At 40.3% G+C, this 23,449-nt stretch overlaps 1 protein-coding gene across 4 annotated transcripts in view; it reads left to right on the plus strand.

Annotated features, from left to right (window-relative positions):
- The window catches only part of PRKDC (protein kinase, DNA-activated, catalytic subunit), a 170,844-nt gene that overhangs the window by 39,005 nt on the left and 108,390 nt on the right, over positions 1 to 23,449 (plus strand). For all 4 annotated transcript variants that reach the window (XM_045560693.1, XM_045560695.1, XM_045560694.1 and 1 more), the window contains 9 exons: positions 4,653 to 4,759; positions 7,396 to 7,486; positions 8,320 to 8,483; positions 9,653 to 9,805; positions 13,433 to 13,540; positions 15,817 to 16,043; positions 19,009 to 19,103; positions 20,553 to 20,652; positions 21,852 to 21,985. In XM_045560693.1, the coding sequence (XP_045416649.1) occupies positions 4,653 to 4,759; positions 7,396 to 7,486; positions 8,320 to 8,483; positions 9,653 to 9,805; positions 13,433 to 13,540; positions 15,817 to 16,043; positions 19,009 to 19,103; positions 20,553 to 20,652; positions 21,852 to 21,985 (1,179 nt within the window). The remainder of the gene's footprint in view (positions 1 to 4,652; positions 4,760 to 7,395; positions 7,487 to 8,319; positions 8,484 to 9,652; positions 9,806 to 13,432; positions 13,541 to 15,816; positions 16,044 to 19,008; positions 19,104 to 20,552; positions 20,653 to 21,851; positions 21,986 to 23,449) is intronic.

A 23,449-nucleotide genomic window follows, 5' to 3' on the forward strand; every position in this document is an offset into this window, starting at 1 on the left:
GCTGCTAGAGGCCCCTCTGGATCCTTGCATGTGGTGTCTGCACTTTCACAACCAGCCACAGAGCTTTGAGTCCTGTCTCTTTGACTTCTACCGGACACAGAAAACTGCTTTGAAGGGGCTTGTGATTAGATTAGGCCCATCTGGATAATCTCCCTTTGTTATTAACATGCAGTTATAGGAGGAACTCCGGGGGGGCAGGTCATGGGGCCATTTTAAAATTCTGCCTGCCGGCCAGGCACAATGACTCAACACCTGTAATCCTAGCACTCTGGGAGGCCGAGGCAGGTGGATCGCTTGAGTTCCGGAGTTCGAGATCAGCCTGAGCAAGAGCAAGACCCCATCTCTACTAAAAATATAAGAAATTAGCTGGGCATGGTGGTGTATGCCTGTAGTCCCAGCTACCCAGGAGGCTGAGGCAGGAGGATCGCTTGAGCCCAGGAGTTAGAGGTTGCTGTGAGCTAGGCTGATGCCACAGCACTCTAGCCCGGGCAACAGAGCGAGACTCTGTCTCAAAAAAAAAAAAAAAAATTCTTCCTGCCATATATGGTTTTAAAGTATCTCATTCAAAACACATACTAAACACTAAGTGCGAGAAAATGACTACGGTGGAGACAGCTTGGCCAGCATTGGGACCCGTGGGCCACACGCCTCCTGACGTGGCTTGCCGAGGGGAGCACAGCACTGGTCTGCACCTCTCCTGCCAAAGACACGCAGCCTGAATCTGCTTTTTCAGACCACGAAGTCAACATAATGCTCAGTAAATTCTTCTAGTAAGACACTGAATCTTTGCCTTCTGGGCAGACTATATAGAAAGTAAAGAGTGACTTTTCATAGTGTAGTCAAAGGCCTTGACCAGTAAACTGAAGAACAAACCCTTCAAGATTGAATGGCTTTGCTGAAAACTTAACTCATTTCATAGCTGCTTTTCAGACTCAGGTATTCACTTTCTAAACTTTGTCCTTTTATTATATCCTTTCACATTCTGGAGCAAACTGAACCAACTTTAAAGCTGTAGTTCTCTCTCAGGCAGTCTGTGAGATCAAAACTATTTTCATGGTAATACTGAGATATTATTCATGTTAACAGTTCCAAATAAATCATTAAGTCTTTAAAACCATTGTTTCTCCTTCTAGTATGGAAACTACTGTTAATACTAGTTCTAACCCACAAAGCAAAGATCCGTGGGGTAAGTCCCAGTTGTGGAAAGAGGTCCAGACACCAAAAAGCCTGAGACTACTGCTTAGAAAGAGCTACTACTCTCTTTCTTTAAAAATCAAAAGCACACACATGATTGTGGTTCTGTACGACTGTTTCTAGTATAGCTGCAGCTGCTCCTTACCTATATAACTTATGATATGGTTTGGATGTTTGGCCCCTCCAAGTTACCCAGCCTCATTTCTTTATAGCGGTGCAGAACACACTAATACAACTTGCTACCAAAATAACTTCTGTTTCACCAGGAAAGCTGGGGTGGATAGTTGAGAACTGCTTGCTACACACCAGCAGCCTATCAGCCTCTTGGAGCTCACGTGGTGTCACCTTCTGCAGCCATCTCCAGGGGACCCCAAGCACATACTCATTAACGTGACCCAGAGCTCCAGCCTCTGATAGCCTGTAGAAACAAGAAGCAAAAGCATATAAACTTATAAATTATGCCTTGTGATCAATATTTCAGTATTTTTTTACTTAGAAGTTATCAAGGTGTATGATTATCTATTAACTAACTTAGTCCAAGGTTTCAAATTACCTAAAGATCTTAGAAATTATCTTTCAGCTGACATGCTACAAAACATGTCTGGGAAAATAGGAAGTTTGTCCAAATAAATAATGATTCAATTTAGTTGAACATAAACTTACTACATTTTTCATAATCTTAAAAGTTGTGTAGGACTCTCTGGAATGCTGAAAAGTTCTGGAGGTGGATGGTGGAGATCGTTACACAACATTGTGAATGTAATTAATCCATTTAATTAAAATGGCTAAAAGAGTACTTTTTATGTAGTGTTTGTTATACCACAATTTAAAAAAAGTTATGAGAAGTAATGTTACCTTATTTGCTTAGTAAGCCTGAATGACTACAGGAAAAACAAACTCCAAGTATTATAGAATAAAATGTATGTTTGTATTGTACTTAATACAAATAGATATGAGATGTTTTTTATTTATACTTGATCTTAGCCAAGAAGCAATAAAACCAAAATTATTAAACTTGTCTACTTACCAAAGATGTGCCTTAATTATGTGAATATGGATTCCTAAAATGCTCCTAAGTTACTTTCTATAAGATTTGTCTAGCATGTTTAAAGCACTATAGGTAGAATCTCCTTGTTTTCAGAGAATTTTAGGAATATTCATTTAAATATTTGTATAAATCAGAAGAGAGCTCCTTTAAGCGACTTTATAATCTAATTTATCAATATCCTGCAAATATAGGAGAACATTATACACAAAATGAGAGGTACAGGCTTTGCTCAGTCACAGACACAGATGCACACCCAGAGCTTATAGTTTTATTTCCGCAGTTTGAGTCAAAAGCTGTGCGACACAAACACTGAGCAGTGCAGCAATCAAAGAGCTGTTTTTCCCAGTGTACTCAGAATTCTTATTTGAGCTCAAAAAGAAAAAAAGACTAAAAACCAGATTCACTTATCATCTCTGGCCCATCAGAGAGTAGATCTCTAACATCTACTGGTAGAAGGTCACCAAATGGACCACAAAATCAGAAAGGAAAAGAGCTGAGAGAAGCAGAAGGAAGGTCACGCTGCTGTCAGGACTCATCCTGGAGCCAGGAGAAAAGGCGTGCTGGGAGTACATCGCGCCGAGGAGCCCTGCAGCAGTCCAGCTCGCCTGGTCTGCGTGGGCATCTCAGGACTGTTGAAAAGTTGCTTGATATTAATAGCTGTAAAATATGACTACTCAGATATAAAATGATCGTATGTCACAGATTTTATTTAATTCAGCAGTTAATAAGGGAAGAAGTATGAGTTATAGCTGGTTCCCATAACGTGTGTCTAATCTCGAGAAAACATTAGACAAACTCAAACGGAGGGACAGTGTTTAAAATTACTGGCATATAATTTTTTCAATGTCCAAATTGTGAAATTCAAGGAAATCTCAAGGAATGGCTTCTGTCTAAATGAGGCTCAAGAGACAGGTCAATGAAATGCAGTGTGTAGTTCTAAACCAAAGGAGTGAAGGTTGGGACTGAGTGCCCTCGTGTGGACGGTTGCGTGGCTGTTCCGCGGAGAGCGTCCTTGCTGTGGGAAATACACACTGAGGCCGTGCTGGGGTAGACGTCGGGTTGGTGACTCACCTTCAGTGCTTCAGGAAAGAAGTCTTGTAGTAAACTTCCAAATTTTCTATAAATTTATGATTGCTTCCAAAAAAAAGTAACTTATAGGGGGCTATTTTAAGACTGTAAATACTCTTATTTTTTGAGTTTTCACTGTAATACTTTTAGTATTCACTGACAATTCCTCCTGAATCAGTTAGTACTATGATAGTTGCAAACTGATGATTTTTCTACCTCCATCATTTCTTTCATCCTAGTTGACATTCTGCTGTAAAAAATAATATTCCCTTTCTGTTTATTTATCTATATTATTAGGGACTTGAGGATTCTTTTTTTTTCAGTGGGTCTAATCTTTTGCCATCATGATTGATTTTAATGCTCACATTGTCCCAGATGTGGCTGGTGTACAAGGTGTGGGCACTGGCTCCTGTACCATGGGGTGACTCCGGCTCTCCTCCGAAGTTCAAGTCTGTCCAAGCCTAGAGTTCACGCCCTTCCCTGAGGAGCCCTATTCCTTTTGGCAGACAATAGTGTTTGAGAACAAGATAACCACAATTAATATTTTGTGTTCTAGAACCTTAATTTTTTGTTTTCATTTCAGCTTATTATGGGGGTATAAAAGTTTAGGTTATGTATATTGCGCATGCCCCCCCACCCCCCTGAGTCAGAGCTTCAAGCGTGTCCATTCCCCAGACAGTGTGCATCGCACTCATCATGTAGGTAATACACCCATCCCCTCTCCCCACCCCCCACATCTGTCCGACACCCAATTGGTGTTATTCCCAAATGTGCACTTAGGTGATGATCAGCGAAACCAGTTTGCTGGTGAGTACATGTGGTGCTTATTTTTCCATTCTCGGAATACTTCACTTAGTAGAATGGGTTCCAACTCTTTCCAGGAGAACCACAGAGATGCCATATCACCGTTATTTCTTATAGCTGAGTAATACTCCATGGTGTACATATACCACATTTTACTAATCCACTCATGTATTGATGGGCACTTGGGTTGTTTCCATGTCTTTGCAATTGTGAATTGTGTTGCTATAAACATTCTAGTGCAGATGTCTTTGTAATAGAATGTCTTTTGTTCTTTTGGGTAGATGCCCAATAATGGGATTGCTGGATCAAATGGTAGGTCTACTTGAATCTGTTTAAGTTATCTCCATATTGCTTCCACAGGGGTTGCACTAGTTTGCAGTCTCACCAGCAGTGTATGAGTGTAGAACCTTAATTTTTTAAATCATACTTAAAATTAGGATTTTAATGTTTCTATTTGACAGTATAATGTGTTCTCCCTGACATTTATCAAATAATGAATGAATGTTATATAAGATTGATTTCTGTTTATTATTGATAGATGAGACCAAGAATAACTGGGAAGTGTCAGCACTTTCTCGGGCTGCCCAGAAGGGATTTAATAAAGTTGTGTTAAAGCATCTGAAAAGGACAAAGAACATCTCATCAGTAAGAAATCCTTTGTATTTTCTTTACCTTAAATAACATATACAAAGATCAGATTCTAACACTTGGGAAAAGTAAAAATCTTCATTTAAAATGTTAGTTATTTTTGCGTGGAGATTAAGAGTACAATATAGAAACAATTTCAATATATTTTTAGCAATGAAAATATAAACTGTGTTAACTATTTGGTTTATTGTCTTAACCTTCTTTTCCTGTCAGCTTCCCTCAAATGTATTCAGTGCAATGGTCCCTACTGACCAGTTTCCATGTGGGCAGGGTGGAGGTGGAGCCCAGGTGGCAATGGTGCCAGCGATGGGGGAGTGGCTGTAAAATACAGATGAGACTTTGGGACGATTTTTCCACGGCGGTGGGGCAGGGGCGGGGCGCAAAGAGGTGGGCATGGAGCTCAGGCAGTGATGTACAGTCGGGTTCTTAACAGGCCACGGACTAGCACTGGGCCACGGCCCAGGGTTGGGGACCACAGATTTAGTGGATGATGAAAGGTAAAATGGTTCATATTCAATAAGCAAATCAGAACACTGATATCATGGATATGGAAGACTTTTATTTACTGATCTTAAATATATCATTTTATTGATTTTAATTCATGTCAGATTTTGTTTGGTGATAATATCTTGAGACCAATTTTTCTGAGATGAGCCATCTGATATAATAGGAAAAAATGATGTAAATAGAGAAAATTAAGTTAGAATAGGGAAGAGACCCATTTTGGGTATGAAGTAAAAATTAAAATTTAAAAAACTTTTACTGTCCGAAACTGGTAGTACAAACTCAGGATCAGTTCTTTCCACCTCATTGTTTTTGTCAGCTTTTGATTGAGAGATTGAATGAAACTAGAAATGGTTGTCTAAAAATATCTTATTATTTCATCACACATAACTTTTGCAGGACAAAATTGCTTGGGCATATCTCCAGTTTTACAAACAAAATTTCTTTATGGCTACACAATGCCTATTCCCGGGGCCCACGGTGCTCTAACTGTGGGCCCTGGGGGCTTCAGGGTGCAAGGCCAGAGTTATCTTTGCCCTGTGGGCATTCTCATGGCAGTGTCGTTGTGGGAACACTGTGGGCCCTTAGCTTGTCTTGACGCTGGACCCTGAGCGCAGGTGTTTTTCACAGTCTGTGCGATGGGACATCGGGCAGAGTGACAGCTGTCTAGAGGAAAGTGCTTGTGACGCTTTGACCTGGGAGCTGAAGTAGCCACTTTTTTCATGGACACCATTGTTACTTGAAATAACAACTGACAGACATACTGGTTGCTCAGACTTGGGTTTTGGCAAACATTTTCTCTAAAATGATCAGAGTGAGCCTGCCACTTCAAGGAAAACATCTAAAACATCCACTGCCAATGGTAATAATTCAAGCTTTTAAGCAAATATTAAAATTTTGGAAAGCTTATAACCTTCATATTGATAGCTCTCAATACTTAAAGGATTTTTCTGATGATATTGGTGGTAATACTCACAAATGTGATTCTTTCGCATATACAATGAAAAGTGTCAGCATTTGGAAGATCTGCATAATCCATTGAACCAATATTTTCAGATGAGCAATACATGATGTTGCCAAATGCAGGGGTAAAAAATCCATTCAAAGTGCAAGATAAATGGATTTTAACATGGTAGAGTATATAAAGTTCATTGATAAGATTTCAGATTTCACATTGTAACTAACCTTTCAGAAATTGCCACTGGTTCAGTTTTGGTGTGATATTAAGGAAGAACAACCACAATTACCTAAAAAGACTATTTAAATGCTCTTTCCTCTTCCAACTACATGTCAGTATGAGGCCCAAACCCCGTGCCTGTCTACCAGTGAGCCAGATTGTAAAGAGATTTGCACTGATGAGAAACAGGGCCACTCGTCTGAGGGTTTTTGTTTGGAAAATGTAGTTACTTTTTATAAAAGCATGCCATTTGTTAACATGTAATGGGTTTAGTATTTTTAAATAAAATAATGACTTTATGTAATTTTTAAGTTTTAATTTCTAACAAGGTTAATATTGATAAATACAACCGACATAAATAAAAGCTCTTTGGGGGTCCTTGATATTTCTTTTTCTTTTTTTTTTTCTTTGAGATAGAGTCTTGCTCTGTTGTCCAAGCTAGAGTACCATGGTGTCAGCCTAGCTCACAGCAACCTCCAACTCCTGGACTGAAGTGATCCTCCTGCCTCAGCCTCCCAAGTAGCTGGGACTAGAGGCACATGCCCTGATGCCTGGCTAATTTTTCTATTTTTAGGAGAGATGGGGTCTCACTCTTGCTCAGGCTGGTCTTGAACTCCTGAACTCAAGTGATTCTCTGTCTCAGCCTCCCAGAGTGCTATGATTACAGGTGTGAGCCACTGTGCCTGGCCCCTTGATATTTCTTAAGAGTATAAAAGGCCTTGCCAAAAAGTTTGGAACCACTGGCCTAGGAAATGGACATCTAACTACAAAATTGGAAGAGATGGGGCTTTCCTGAATTTGCAGTAAAATTAACACTACTGTGTAGGATATAATTAACCACTAGCAGACATTAACAGTAGAGAGGGTGGTAAAATAGTTTTCTTCCTTCTCTTCTTCTCTTTAATTTTTAACCCATTTGTAATTACATTTATACCATTGTTCAAATTTGCAGAATGAAGCACTATCCTTAGAAGAAATAAGAATTAGAGTAGTACAAATGCTTGGATCTCTAGGAGGACAAATAAACAAAAATCTCGTGACAGGTAACCTTAACTTTAAAATAAATAGATCTCTGTAGATATATATGTACTTTAATTTGGATGTGTATAGATCATAGTCTATCCTGATAGTTTACCCCTATATGTGATTTACATATTTTCAAGTAAGATTATAAAGAGTATTTTGCATAATGAAATGCTTTGACTGTATCCATGGAATTGGAGTGATTCAGTATACCATCAGCAAAAATGTAGCTTGATTCATTACTCATGTTTTCCATTTTGAAACAGAACCTAATTTAACACTCATTTCTACACTTGATCTTAGCCAAAAGGCAGAGAAGTGATAACACTCATTTTTATGATGGACATTGCATCAGGGGAATTCAAAGCTAATCTTTTTAAAATCCAGTATTCTTAATATCTGTATACTTTTAGATTGGTTTTATGAGAATTAACATTTTTGATTAGTAAAGATTGATCTGTATTTTTACTTCTGAAATTTGATGTTAAATATACTAGTGACTTCTGGTTACTTATGAAGTTAGAGCTGGTATTTGGAAAGTAAGTGTTTGAAACAGGAGATTTATAATAAAAATATTGCTCATTTACTATTTTTCCACAAAATATCTTAAGTCACTCTCTCTGAGTTTGGATATTAAACATTTGAGTCTGCTAGACTTGCTTAAAATGATTTTATTTAAAATTAAATTCAGAAATAGTGATTTCTAATGTAATTACATGTCTGAAGCAAAAATAAAAAGGAAGATGAATGAGTGCTTCACTGAAAATTATGAAAGCACTCTGGTTTAGTGGGAGGTAGAACAATTAGAAAGCTTTTGAGTGTTAAAGTACTTTTCTTAATTCTTTTTTAACAGCTGCTTCGGCAGATGAAATGATGAAGAAATGTGTGGCCTGGGACAGAGAGAAGAGGCTCAGCTTTGCCGTGCCCTTCAGAGAGATGAAGCCTGTCATTTATCTGGACGTGTTCTTGCCTCGGGTCACAGAGTTAGCGCTGTCAGCCAGCGACAGACAAACTAAGGTACTCTCTGGTTTTTCATTTCACTCATTATTTAGAGTCTACTGCTTTTAAAATGTGTATCGGTTAGGAAATAGATAACATATTTCAGCCACTCCAGTATCATTAATTTTTTATTTTCTGTGATATAGTAATTAGAAAACTGATTTATCAGAGGAGGTGTTACTGATAAATGGAAGTTAAGCGTAAATAATCTTAATAGATAATAGCTTGGCAAAGCATTAATGTACCAAACGCTCTTCATAATAGAAAGTGTAGTATTAATACAAAAGGCATTTAAAAGTCATATTTGGTCTGTGCTGAATTATCCCCTTAATCCTGGGAGATGAGAAACAAATAATCTCAAATTTTAATGCAGGCCTACCTTGGAGATATTTTGGATTCTGTTCCAGACCACAGCAATAAAGCAAATATCAAAATAAAGCAAGTCATACACGTTTTTTGGTTTTCCAGTGCATATAAATGTTATGTTTATACTGTATTATAGTGCAGTAGCATTATGTCTAAAAAAATGTACAGACCTTAATTAAAAAATATTTTATTGCTCAAAAAATGCTAACTAAATGAGCACATGCTGTTGGGAAAATGGTGCTTATAGACTTGCTCAATGTAGATTTGCCAGCAAACCTTTAATTTGTTAAAAGAAACACATTATCTGTGAAGTTTAATAAAACAAACCCAGTAAAACAACGCATACCTGTATTAATTTGTAAATTTTCATAGTGCTTCAGAAATATTTTTACCAAAAGTGATAGTTGAAAATATGCCTACAAATGAAGCAGGGTTATATAGATCTGTTACGACGGCATTGAAATGTATTTCTTATGAATGTGTTAGTACCAATGTCAAAAGCTCTTAAATTTCAATTCTTAACTCTTGCCTAAAGATTAAAGTGAACAGAAGCATTAATTTTATAGAAGAAGAAGTGCTGCTTTTAGTTCTTTTTTTTTGAGACAGTCTCACTCTGTTGCCCGGGCTAAAGTGCTGTGGTGTCAGCCTCGCTCACAGCAACCTCAAACTCTTTTAGTTCATTTATATTTGGGTTATATGATAGTTACCTGCAGTAAAAGTTTTTCTTCTTAAAGAGCTAAATTGAGTAATATTTCAAAATATTCTTTTGTCATCAGCGTGATAGATAACTTAAACTTTATTGATCTCCTGGCCTATTTTAGGTGGCAGCTTGTGAACTGTTACATAGCATGGTTATGTTTATGTTGGGCAAAGCCACTCAAATGCCTGAAGGGGGTCAGGGAACCCCTCCCATGTACCAGCTCTATAAGCGGACTTTTCCTGTGCTGCTTCGACTTGCCTGTGATGTAGATCAGGTAAGAGAATGATTTTAAATCTGAAATACTTGCAAGAATTAAAAAAAAAAAATGTTGGTTTAGTTCAGCGGTCAGCAGGCTACACATTGGAATCACCTGGGGATTTTTTTTTTTTTTTAGACAGAGTCTTGCTCTGTTGCCTGGGCTACAGTGCTGTGGCATCAGCCTCGCTCACAGCAACCTTAAATTTACAGGCTGAAGTGATCCTCCTGCCTCAGCCTCCCAAGTAGCTGGGGCTATAGGTGTACGCCACATCACCAAGCTAATTTTTCTATTTTTAGTAGAGATGAGGTCTCCCTCTGGTTCGGGCTGGTCTGAAACTCCTGAGCCCAAGGGATCCTCCTGCCTCGGCCTCCCGGAGTGCTAGGATTACAGCCGTGAGCCACCAGGCCTGGCCTCACCTGGGGATCTTTAAAAAAAAAAATACTGCTTGGCTGCTACACCAAGTGCTCTGATTTAATTGCTCAGGGCCCTGCCCTGGGGATCTGGATGTCTAAACGCTCTCCCTGCAACTGTTAGTGTGCCTCTGAGTTTGAGAATCCTGTTGTGTTAACAATTACTGAGAGTCTAGGTGTCTGGAGGTAAATTAGCTGTTGCCCCTCTCATGGATGGACTCAGTCTTTCATGGATTGGCGAAGACATAAATAACTGTGGCTAGTAGTCTTGGAGGAGATTGGAAATGTTGGCAAATGGCCCATTCCTGATGGCTTTATGAGCAAATCTCCACTGCCACCACGGAGGAGAAAAAGATAAAAATCTTCTCAGTTCATTGTATGAAACTAGCATGACCCTAATGTTGGGGCACACATATAAACAACACAGAGCACAAAGCTCATTTATAAATATAGATGGACCATTCCGCAGTATATATGAATGAGTACAGTCCAGCGGGGTGTTAAGAGACACCATGATTAAATAGGATTTATGGTTAAAACTGGAAATTTACCACAGCAATAGATTTATTATGAGAGGCAGTGATTCTCTCTGTAGAAGCTTAAGAGGCATTTTGCAGCACCTGGTAAACTAGAAATAGTTTAATATTATCTTTAGTATGATAAAGAACATCTACCTGAAGCTCACAGTCAAATCATCCTCTGTGTGAAGCACTAGTACTCCCTTGTGTGTTGGCCCTCGGAACTGGAGCCATGCCTGTTGCTGGGAGCAGTTGTTGCTTTGCTTGCCATTAGGTATTCCCCGAGTTTAGCATCTGAGCCCTCATAGGCTGTGAGAGTCCCTGAGGGCAGGGCAGAGAGTGTGGTGTTCTCTACTCCTCTCCAACATCCCAGCTGTTGGCACTTGGCAGGCAATCAAAAGATGCTTGTTAGTGGGCCATTAAGTTGGAACATCAGCACCACCAATTATTCGGGAGATTTTAGTTAATGCTGTAAGATTAGAAAATAATAGAAGAATGAATATTAGAAAGGAAGGAGAAAAATTATTATTTTGAATATAATTTTTTACATCTAGAAGGCCCAAGCATAGTAACTGTTAAATTATAAGAATTAATAAAGGAAGCTGGGCGCAGTGGCTCACCCCCATAATCCCAGCACTTTGGAAGGGTGAGGAGGATTGCTTGAGCCTAGGAGTTCAAGACCAACCTGGGCAACATAGCGAGACCCCATCTCTACAAAAGTTTTAAAAATTAGCCCGCATGGTGGTGTGCGTATGTAATCCCAGCTTCTTGGGAGGCTGAGGCAAGAGGATCACTTGAGCCCAGGAGTTTGAGGCTGCAGTGAGCTATGATGACGCCACCTCACTCTAACCCAGGGAACAGTGAGACCCTGTCTCTCAAAAAAAAAGAAAAAAATTTGAAGGAATAATTGCTTGATCTTAACAAAGACATTTTGAAGGAGCAGTGTACTGAAGAGAGTCTTGCCCTAGCAGATCTTTTTTAAGATACTTCATACGAAGTATAAAAAGCTGGACTAGTACACAGATAGCTCAATGGGAGAGCTAGGTGTCAGGAAGTGGCCCCATGTATGTATGTAAAAGTTGTATTTATGGTAGAGGGGGCATTTTAAGCAAGTGGGAAATGGATCATGTAATAAATGATATTTAATTTAATAAATGGTATTAGGTCAGTTGACTTACATGTTATAGAAGAACTTATTCCTGACACTTGCTAAAGATGTTAAGGAAGACTTCGTTCCAAGGGGGCTACCCCAGTGACTAATGCAGTAGTGGAGAGATTGGGCTCCGCTCCAGGTACAGCATGGACCAACAGGATTTATAGCCAGGAGCAGGGTGAGGGTCAGTGGGTGGAAATTACCCAGAGAAACATCAGGGGTGAGGGGGATTCAGGCTAAACTGACCAGGATTCTCGTTGAATGCAGGCCTGGCGATCAGACAGCACTGGGGAGAAGAGGGATGAGGAATTTGGTCAGTCATTAAGGGTGGGACTTTTCACTAAGCTGACCCAGCAGAGTTCCTGCTAGAACTGGACTACACATGAATATGGGAGCCCAGAGGTCAAGGCCTCGTTGAGAAGAGTTCAGAGGAGCCCGACTAGGTCATGGGAGAGAGTCTTTGTCACCTATGAAAAAATGCATTCCACATCAAAAAGATTTAGAAGGAAAAACAAACTATAAATAAATTATAGAAAAGTTTAACATCTGTATATCTTTAGATCTTTTTCATTGCTAACATAATTAACATAAAAGCATTTGAAGCTTACTCCCCAGGCAAAGCTGTCCTTCCTCTGGGAAAAATTTGGTGAATAGACTCCCAGATCTTTCTGAAAACACCTTGGCAGATGTGCATATACATTTTGTTGTATTTGCAAAAAGTAGAATCTCATAGCATTCAAAAACGTTTTATTTTGTGTGCAGAGTATGACTTCTGCTATTTGGATGGATTTTGTCTTTCATTTAGTCATCACAACGGTGGCAGTTGGGGTGTGGGGGACGAGGGGTCATTATTTGCTTTGTGGTTGGGTAATCATAATCTCTGACCCAGATTATTTTATGTGCACATTCAGGATCAAATTTAAAAAGATGAATATTAGAAACCCAACAATATCTGCCCTAAATTGCCCTCCTAGTTAGAGGAACAGTGAGCTTTAGTACGCATATTTTGCTTTGCCGGACTCTTCATCATAGAACTAACTAGAAAAGGAAACTAATAAAACCATGGTAGTAGTATTGCTTAAGTTTGCCCCACTGCAAATGCCATTTATTTATTTATTTATTTTTTATGTTTTTTTTTGTTTTTTTTTTGAGACAGAGTCTCACTTTGTTGCCCATGTTACAGTGAGTGCCATGGCATCAGCCTAGCTCACAGCAACCTCAAAATCCTGGGCTCAAGCGATCCTCCTGCCTCAACTTCCTGAGTAGCTGGGACTACAGGCATGTGCCCACACTCCTGGCTATTTTTTTTTTTTTCTATTATTAGTTAACCAGCTAATTTTTTTTTCTATTTTTAGTAGAGGCAGGGTCTCGCTCTTTGCTCAGGCTGGTCTCGAACTCATGAGCTCAAGTGATCCTCCTGCCTCGGCCTCCCAGAGTGCTAGGATTACAGGTGTGAGCTATCACGTCTGGCCTTGCAAATGCCATTTAAATGGTACTTTTTCCAATAGAAAATTACCTTAGCATGAAGGAAACAAAGTCAATAATGGTATTGTTTCTTCAGGTGACAAGGCAACTGTATGAGCCACTAGTCATGCAGCTGATTCACTGGTTCACTAACAATAAGAAATTTGAAAGTCAGGATACTGTCGCCTTACTAGAAACTATATTGGTGAGTAGTAGTTAATTCTCTTCCTGCTATTTCCATTGATTGCTTGTATTTGATGTGTATTTAGACCTTTTTTAAAAAGTTACCTGTTGGGATACTAAAATGTAGCCTCTGTCTAGCTGGATCATTTTGTCTTTTTTGTTCTATTTATGAAATGCCATTATAATGGACATGATGCTATATTTATTTACCTAAGTGATTTTTTAAATGTCTGCAACTAAGTATTAGTTCATGTGTTTTTGTTTTGTTCTATTTTCTGGGAGGATGGTTATAAATTTGACAAATTTTGTCTACTTTAATGATGTGTGTGTGTTGAGGATGCACAGAGTAAGAATGTCCTTAGACTTTTATCATAGTTACAATAGCTTCTTTAAAACACAAATTACTCATAGTACAATACTTAATTTAAGGGTAAAAGGAATTTTGAACTTATCCAGTTTTCTCCTGTATTCAGATTGAACAACTAAAGGGCCCTGGACATCGGAGCTCCGTTTATGCGGAGCTTCGCCAGACAGGGGTAGGCTTGTGAGGATTTGATCCCTGACTCTCTGAGGGCAGAGGCAGTGAGGTCAGCTACCAGGCAGTGTCTTGGCGTTTATTTTATTATAGTTTTTGAACTTGTGCAGATGACTTTACGTCTTCCTTAGTTTTACCTGTTGTTTCAGTCCCTCGTTTTGTCACATATTCACCTTAGAATCAAAAGCCTCACTTAAATGCACAGCAGGTTTGTCCAAACACGTACCCTTTGATTCTCTACTCTTGCAAATTGGTTCCACTTTGCCTCTCTGTGTCACTCTGCGAAGTCTGAGATGAGCCAGAGGAAATAGGGGAGTTGATGAGAGCATCCCAAGAGGAAACAAAGGCACCGGGTACGTGTGGTGGCTGTGAGGACTTGGGTCCTTTCGAGTTTCGGTTGCCGGGAGCATTGTGGAGGGGAGGCCTGAAGGGGTCGGGCAGCAGCTGAGCACTGGGTGCAGGGTGGCGGCGTGCCCAGCTTGCCCGGTTGGTCCTGGCTGTGCCTTCGGGGCAGCGTGATAATTGACAGTGCTCCTGTCACTCTGAGTTACCCTAGACAGATGCCACGTTACAGGCAGTGGAGGGTGACTGAACATTAGTCGTTAGGATGTGACACAGTTGCATCTGTAGTTCCCTGCAGTGGCTCCCAGTGAATCCTGCCTGTACTAAATATGGTTAATTAAATTTAATTTGTGGCTTATTTGCATTTAGGTAGATTTATTCTAACATTTCTATTTTGAAATTTCTATTTTAGTTGTTTCTTTCCCCCCTCTTTGATCGTTGAAGTAGCATAGGTAAGAGCTTCAGAAGTGTGATTAGATAATGATCAAGTGAAATGAGATAGTTGGGGAAAGAAAAGGTATAGAAGAAATGTGAGCCTGGAGGCCCAGCGCCCAGGCCCAGCACTCTCCTTGCTCCAGGGAAGGAGAGCGGGGCTTTCCCCGGGTGGGGCTGCCAGTTCCCCCAGGTCAGCAGGTGCACTGTGTCCTCTGCTCTGGGAAGCGAGAGACACCTCCCCGTGGCTCATGCCGCCCTCAGGACTTGTCATTAGCCCTGCAGGGACTGGCAGGTAGCAAATAACTGGTGGTACTGGGCAGAATTCCCTTATTTCAGTGTTGAGTGTACTTTTTCAAAGTAAACTTTCCCTTTATAGGTCTGAGAGGAATAATGCCTAGGGGAAACAAAACCATTAAACAGAATAATTTTCTGTGTAATCATTGGTCAAATTTCCTTAGCTCTTTTCTTCAGGTATTTAGAGACTGCCTTTAAGGGGACTGTTCTTCCAGAAAGTTATATTTTCAGAACCATGCCTCCATATGATTTTTCTTTGTATCACAATACAATTTCCTTTGAACTTCCAAGGGTCTTATTCTCTTTAACCTCAGCATACAAAGCATCTCAGATGCTGTTACGGGATAAAATCAACAACCACAGAAATTCTTATGATATAGCCATTGTGTTTCTTCAGGGATGGGAAAGACTGTTGTTACAATGAAAGAATTCTCTCCGTTTTCCATGGATTTTTCAGTTTATTAATTTGTTTAAAAGAAAGTATTTTCATTATGTCAAAAGGAAGTTGTTATTTGAGTCTAGGTTCTAGACAGTCAGATTAGTTTCACTAGTGTTTATTTTTTCTTGACTAGTGCTATAAATTAATTTTCATAATATACTTTAGTTATGCTCAGAAGCAGACCAAGGGTATTCAGTTCTCATTTTATGGTTATAAAAATTAGTATAATAAAGGCCTTTTTGTTTTGTTTCAGGATGGAATCGTAGACCCCGTTGACAGCACTTTAAGAGATTTTTGTGGTCAGTGTGTTCGAGAATTCCTCAAATGGTCCATTAAACAAACCACACCACAGCAGCAGGAGAAGAGTCCAGTGAACACCCGATCCCTGTTCAAGCGACTGTACAGCCTCGCGCTGCACCCCAGCGCCCCGAAGAGGCTGGGAGCGTCCCTTGCTTTTAATAACATCTACAGGGAGTTCAGGTATGTGAGCTGTGTGACAGGAAAGAGTGAAGGATGCTCTTTAAACTTTTAGTAGTGATTTTGAAAAGTGACTTGGTGTTTAATTCTATGTGTTGATGTAATAGTATATCAAGCATTTAGTAAATCATTGTTTGCTGGATGCTGTGCTGGGGATTAAAAAATGAGTTAAAATTCAGTTTGTACTCAAGAAGCTTCGAAACTACTGGGAAATACTTAACAAACATCATACCAGAGCAGTTTTGTACATGCAGCAAAAGATGTGTATACAGAGTCTCTGGGAGCACAGAGGAGCATGTCCGATCCGCCTGAGGAGGTCGGGTGAGGCCTCCACTTGAGGTGCGGCTTGAGGGGTGAAAGGAGACCACCCAGGGCATTTCAGGTCCAGGGGGTGGGGAGAGGTCAGGAATAGGGTGGCGTCGTTTGGAAGGAGCTGTGGTGAGGCTGGTGAGGAGGCCCTGTCTGCCATGGTGAGGGGTATGGGGCACCTCTAGTGGCGGTGGGTCCCTGGAGCAGTGGAGGGGAATCCCTAGATTTCCTCCTGCGACTGTCCTGCTGGTGGCCGCACGGAGAGTGGGTCTGAGCAGGGCAAGACTAAAGACTGGGCCACCAGTGAAGAGGCTGTTTCAGAGGCCCAAGGAAAAGGAAATTAGTCACTGATCTTAGGTGGGAGTGGTGTTCATTAGTTCGTTCGTTCATTCATTCATTCATTCCGCACTACATATTAAGAATGTTTTGTGCCAGGCACTGTGGTCAGTGCTGGAGATAGAAAGATACAGCCCTTCCTGAGGGTAACATTTCAAAGAGAGAGAATAATTAATCACATAGGTAAATGTAAAATTTGTAGCTAAAATCAGTGCTGTTAAATAGTGTTACATGACTACTAAGTAATGTTATGTGAGGAACCTGACCTTATTTGGTCAGAATAGCTCCTCTCAGGAAGAGGCAGTTGGGATAGAGAAAAGGAGATGAGTTATAAAAATCAGATAGATACATAGATAGGTAAATGGGTAGATGGATGGGAATCTGTATGTACGTGTGTGTGTGTGTGTGTGTGTGTGTGTGTGTGTGTGTGTGTGTGACTGTGAGAATTGACTAGAGATTAAGTACTTTTGTTACAGTACATACTGACCACTGTGGGTTTTTTTAGTTTTTTTAAATTGCGAAACTTGTACATACAGAGGAGTGTGTAAAATGTGTAAAATTTATAGAATAGTAGTAATAAAACAAGTTCCTGCATACCCATCGCCTAGGTTAAGAAGTAGCGTATTACCAGTATTCTAACAACCTCCCAAGCCTGTGTCTCCCCTCACCTTAAGTTGTTCATCTCCTGGCTTTTATATTTCTCATTTCCTTCTTTTCTTTATAGTTTTATTATCTATGCATGTATCCCTAAACAGTGTAACCTCCATCTGTCAGGAGTAGGCCAGAGCAAATATTCCTGTGGGGTACATGAGCTCTGTCAGCCAAGCCAGGCTGAACGTGGACAGAAGAACTCCAAGCACATGGTCGTGGGACGACGGGTGCAGAGAAGTTGGGCCGCTTTCCGTCCAGCCTGAAGAAAGAACGCGGCAGCGTCCTGGAGGGGGTGGCCCCCAACCTCAGTCTCTGTGTCTATCCTCCTGTGTGTCCCTTTACTTCTTCCTGCATTTGGGCATCTGTTTCCTTCTCCCCCTGTTGCCATCTCTCTTGGAGACTCTTCATTTGTTGGACCACATTTCAAGTGGCTTTTTGAGAAAGGGTGCATAAGAGTTAAATTTATTGAGATCTTGCATGTTGAATCATATAACCAGAAGTTACAGTATTTCCTGCCTGCATGCTGATGAACTTCTGCACACCCTTTTTTGCAGGGCACAATTCTAGCATCTTGTTTTCTTTTGTCATTTCTCTATTTATACCCTTTGACTGCTCACCGGGTAGCTCATATAAAAACTACTATACTTAGTATAGCCTCCCACGACCTCTGCAGTTCAACTCCACCAACTTCTGCAGTCTCACCACACATGGCTTCTCCTAACAAACCTTTTCTTATAGCTGTACTGATTTGCCTGCACACCCCTGTGCTTTCCTTCTTACCTCTGTACGGGTTTTATCTATTGGCAGCATCCTTTGTTCTCAGTGTCAGATCTGGGTTTGGGGAGATGTGGGGCCGTTGGAACTCTGAGGGCTCTGCGCCTCTTGGGATTCAAATTTTTAAAAAATTAGGATAATATTCCTGCCAACCCAAACATAGTTTGCAGTCCTTGTTCTGGGGCTGCCCCGTCATCCATGCCTTGCTCCCAGCAGGTGGTGCAGCTCTGCGTGCTGGGGGCTGAAGCTGAAGTCTCAACTAGAACTTCCAACTCTCTGTGAACTCCTGTGGGAATCTTGCCTGTACCTGTCATTTTGTACTTAAATCATTTACTGTCCCGTGTCGTTAAGGAACACATTTTACAGTGAGAGATCTAGCCTCTGCCACTTAGCCGTCAGCTGTTGGTGCTTGGAACCACCCATAAGTTTACTCTGTATAAGTAGATGGTCCACAGACATTGGTGAGCGAATTATTTGCATGTACCAGGTGTGACTTAGAGTTTACTCTTGATTCTGACTTGTTTTTAGATACACTGAGAGCTCTTAAAATTGCTTTATTTTAAAAGAGCATGGACATGGTATCAGCTCTTCTTTTCTCCTGCAGTGATGGTAGTAAGCATGTGAGGGTGGTCAGAGCGGTGGTGCTCGGGGCGGGCGTGGGCAGTCCTGCAGCTGTCAGGAAGGGCAAGCAGCCGGCGCTGCCTCTTGGTTCCTTGCGCCTCTGTCTCTGGTCTGCTCTGGAGCAAGTATTCTTCTTTGAGAAGTATTTTACATTGTTTCATGTTTTAAAACATTTGAGCCTTTTGAAAAAAACTATGTTTGCATTCTTTAAATCTCTTCTTTGTCCCTTCCACTTTGTTGTTTTCTTAGGTGAGTCTGCACACTCTTTATTTTACAGGGAAGAAGAGTCTCTGGTGGAACAGTTTGTGTTTGAAGCCTTGGTGATCTATATGGAAAGTCTAGCCTTGGCACATACGGACGAGAAGTCATTAGGTACGTCTCCTCCTGGCATCCATCTGCCTCACAGGTCCGCGGGCTGCCCCCACACAGGAGTCGAGGCCCAGGTGATACTCCCACAAGGTGGTGGGTTTTTTTCCCTGTTTCTCATGAATGAATTTGATAAATGTGAAGGGAACATATGCCCTCCAGTGCCTCAAGTCTGCTTTGTGAAAGGTTCTTTCATGTCCTCGTCCTCTGCGAGTCACCATGTGTCCCTGGTTGCTGTAGAGCTCTGCCCCTGGTGGGTCAGAGGTCCCACCCAGGGCAGGGGGACGGCGTAGCCAGTCAGTCACTCTGGTGATACACAGTGTGAGAATGTGCAGATTCGCTGTGCTAAAGAAGCTGGATGTAATAACCACTGAGATGTCGTCAGTGTCTTTGAACTCACTAGTTACAACTTGGAAAGGTAGAAGTAGGTCTCATTACAAGATTGTGACAAAGCTATTTGGGCCATGATTAGGGAATAGTATAAAGATTGAGTCAGAAGTGGGCTAAAGTGTCTAAGAGAGTAATAAATGGTAGTCTTGATGATTAAATTCTGTCCACAAGCTATTAGGAACTTCGTAGAGTTTTTGAGCTAGAAGACTTCTTAGAGATCTCCCTGTCGGGCACGGAGACCCCATGCGTGTCAGTGACAGAGAAGGTCACACACCTGGGGGTGGTAGGACTTCTCTTTCACTGATCCAGATCTTAGTTTCTGTTTATTTTTTTAAAAGACAGGCTGAGCTCTATTATTCTTACGTTGGTAGTTTACTGTGGACAAAAATGCTTAAAATTTAGTCCTTGCCATCAAATAGCTTAGGTTTGCTTTATTTGTTTATTTCCTACATAGGTGAATTTTCTCAACAAAATCACTGCTGTATTTAAAAAGCATACAAAGAAAACTTTTTCTTGGTGACAAAGAACAAAATAAGTTGTATAAGGCTCTTCTCCTAAATAATTCTAGACATCTGTGGGTGGTTTTATCATCTTACTTAAGTTCTCCTTCTACAGTGGCTGTATTATTAAACTATATTATAGTTTATCCTACATAAGATGAAAGAAGGTCAAGGAACTTTTACCCCTTAAACAACAGCCTTATTTTGAAGTGCGCAGGCTCTGGCCTGGTACACAGGCTTTGTGACATCTGCAAGGTGTCTTCCGTCTCAGATCTGTCAGTGTGGCTGTGCTTTGGGCTGCCCCAGTGCAGTTTCTGGTCAGGTGTGGCTTTGGTCTGTATGTGCGTGCGTGTACCATACTATCCTGCAGTCTGAGTATGAGTTTTGTGTTTGTTTTTGGACGTGCAGCATAAATCATTTATTTAAGTTTTGTATTCGGAGGGATGAAATGATATTAAATCTATAGTAATATTACCTTTTTAATTAAATAATTAGGCCAACAGGTTTATTAATAATAACCAGGCATATAATTTCTTTGGAAATATATCTTTGTGCTTGAGAACAGGTACAATTCAACAGTGTTGTGATGCCATTGATCACCTAAGCCGCATCATTGAAAAGAAGCACGTTTCTTTAAACAAAGCAAAAAAGCGACGTTTACCACGGTAGGTGATCTTGCTTCCTTTTCTATTTTTTTCCCCAATGTAAAACTAATTCTTAGCTAATAAAGGAACACCTGAGATGGATGTGTGAAAGTATAAAGAATTCATTTCTAAACAAGGAATGTGTGGAAGTATGAAGAATCAGTTTTCTAAAGAAGTTAAACAGCTCTATGTTTGAAAATACTTGGTTAAAGGTATAAGATACAAGGTGTTTGATATTGGTTGGGATAGTAGATAGAAATTGAAAATTAGCTTTATAACTGAGATGTTTTATTTTATTTGCTGTAATTTTGAATACACATGTGGATTATTGGACCGGAATATGCATGAACAGTTATGTCGTAAATTTTGAAGTATAAGTACTGAATGTGGAAATAGTAGGATCTTGAAAGATACGGAATTACAGAATTATGAAACGAAGCTACTCAATGCTAGGGTGTTGGCTAGTGGATTTTACTCTTTGCCCTCATTTTCATCTCCGCAGTGTCTCCTTCTCAGGGTGGGGGTGCCGTGCATGAGCCCTCCGGATCCCTGCAGGCTGTCTGGGGAGCTCTGTGTCTGTGCTGGCAGCTACCTGTCTGGGGAAGTGTGGTCTCATGTGGACTAGATAGTGATATTTTCTCTGCTGTTTTAAAATTGATTCTTCCAGATTCTACTATTAACTTATGACATCTCTTTAGATCATTGGTTCTCAAACTTTTGCATACATTAGAATTACTTGGAGGTATAGTTAAAACATAGATTGCTGAGTGAGCCTCTCCCTCAGAATTTCTGTGTCAGTAGGTCTGGGGCAAGGCCTGAGAATTTGCATTTACAAGTGCACAGATGGTGCTGGTGAAGCTGGTCCAGGGACCACACTTTGAGAAGTGCTACTTTGTATCTTGAACCCCCTTTCATTTTAAGATATGTTGAAAAGGAAGCATGAAAATACTTAATGCAAGTCCTTTAAAAAAATGCTTTTAGATTTTTTTCTAGATTAAAAACATTAAAAATGAAGGTTAGCAGCACTTGGGACCCATTTAACCTGATATGTTTTGATTGTATTCTAATGACAGTACATTAAAAAGAAGTTGAATGCCTTTTGATGAGTTTTGCATACGTATCGGTGTGGCAAAATTGAGTTGCTGGTTTCTAGGCCCTTTGGGTGGCTCAGTGTTGAGAGCTGAAGAGTGTGTTGCTGACAGCGTGTTGTCTCTGTGCAGGGGGTTCCCTCCTTCCGCTTCCCTGTGCTTGCTGGATCTGGTCAGGTGGCTGCTAGCCCGCTGTGGGAGGCCCCAGACAGAATGTCGACACAAATCCATGGAACTCTTTTATAAATTTGTTCCGTTATTGCCAGGTATGGTGATCCTTATGTCCTATAAAATGATGGGTTTTGCTTTTGCCAGTAGCTTAGAGATGCGGACTTATTTAAAATGTAATCTTTCCATTTATTTAAATGAATGTAATGAATAATATGTTTCTAATACATAGAAGTATGTTCAATAATCATTTCAGATTTGTATGACAGATGATAAATTATGAGTATTCATTTCTCAAAGATTTTGTAGAAGGAAAGAAAAACACTTATTTTGATGTTAGTCAAATGATAAAAAGTAAATTTTGAATTTTCCGTTATCTTTTATTTGCTACAGTTTTGCTTTTCTATCCCATTTAAAGAAAGTAAAGAGTTGGATGACCACTGCAGTTAACATGATATTTAATTAAGATTCAGAATATTAGCAATTAATGAAATTGCCAGAACCTTAAATCTGAATGATCTGCTATCATTGTGATATTAAAGAAGCAATGAACCTGTGCTTTTCAGTAGTTATTCACTAAACCATTAAACTGTACTTATGGATTGAAATAATTACAGAATTTCTCAGAAATAAATGTGTTGTTTGGTTTTCTCCATAAAGTGCAAACCTGGGTTTGGTAGCTTTGAAGTGGGGCAGCTGTGCGCCAGGATGCAGCAGGCCTCAGCTCTCCCTGCAGTGCCCAGAGCACTGTGCCCCCTCTCTGCACGGGCCGCTGGGGGGCAAGGGAGGTGTGGGAGGTGTGGGGGGTGAGGGAGGTGCTGGGGGGTGTGGGAGGTGTGGGGGGCGAGGAGGGAGGTGTGGCGTGTGCAGATGACAGGCTTGCGGGACATGGTGTGGAGCTCTGCTGTCTGCACTTTTTCTCATGGAGCAAGAAGAGAAAAATTACTTTGCATATTTCTGGGCTTCTAAAATTTAGAAGGATTCTAAATTTTGTTATACTATAGAATATGTCATGTTATGTACTATATTTTATATACTGTATGGTACATGTAAATATAATTGAATTCATACTATATTTTATATGTTATATAAATATATAGATAAATTTACTACATTGTTTTACATGTATAATGGAAATGTATATCTGTGTTTTTAATTTAGATAATTGTTTTAAAAACATCATTAGTAAATATGCTTACTGCTCTTAGTTAAAGTTTGTTTGTATTAAGTCATTCTCACAACGATCCTGTAAAGTCAGTCAATGAAGAGTGGACCGGTGGCTGGGGTGGGGCTGGGGGATAGCAGGTGTCATAGTTTCCTTATTTTTAGAGGAAACTGGGGCCCTGATACTACGTAGGTAGAACTAGTTATTGTCTCCTGTGGCCCACACAGTTTCTAGGGACGTCAGCTTTACTGATCCCCAAATCTCTGTTGCTCTTCTCCTCTCAGTTGCCTATGATAGGGACCTCCTATATTTTGAATTAAATAGATAGAGCTTTTTCTCTCACAGTTGTGTTGTTTTTTTTTTTGAGACAGAGTCTCTCACTCTGTCACCCGGGCTA

Source organism: Lemur catta, chromosome 9 (assembly GCF_020740605.2).
Source record: "Lemur catta isolate mLemCat1 chromosome 9, mLemCat1.pri, whole genome shotgun sequence".
Lineage (NCBI taxonomy): Eukaryota > Metazoa > Chordata > Mammalia > Primates > Lemuridae > Lemur > Lemur catta.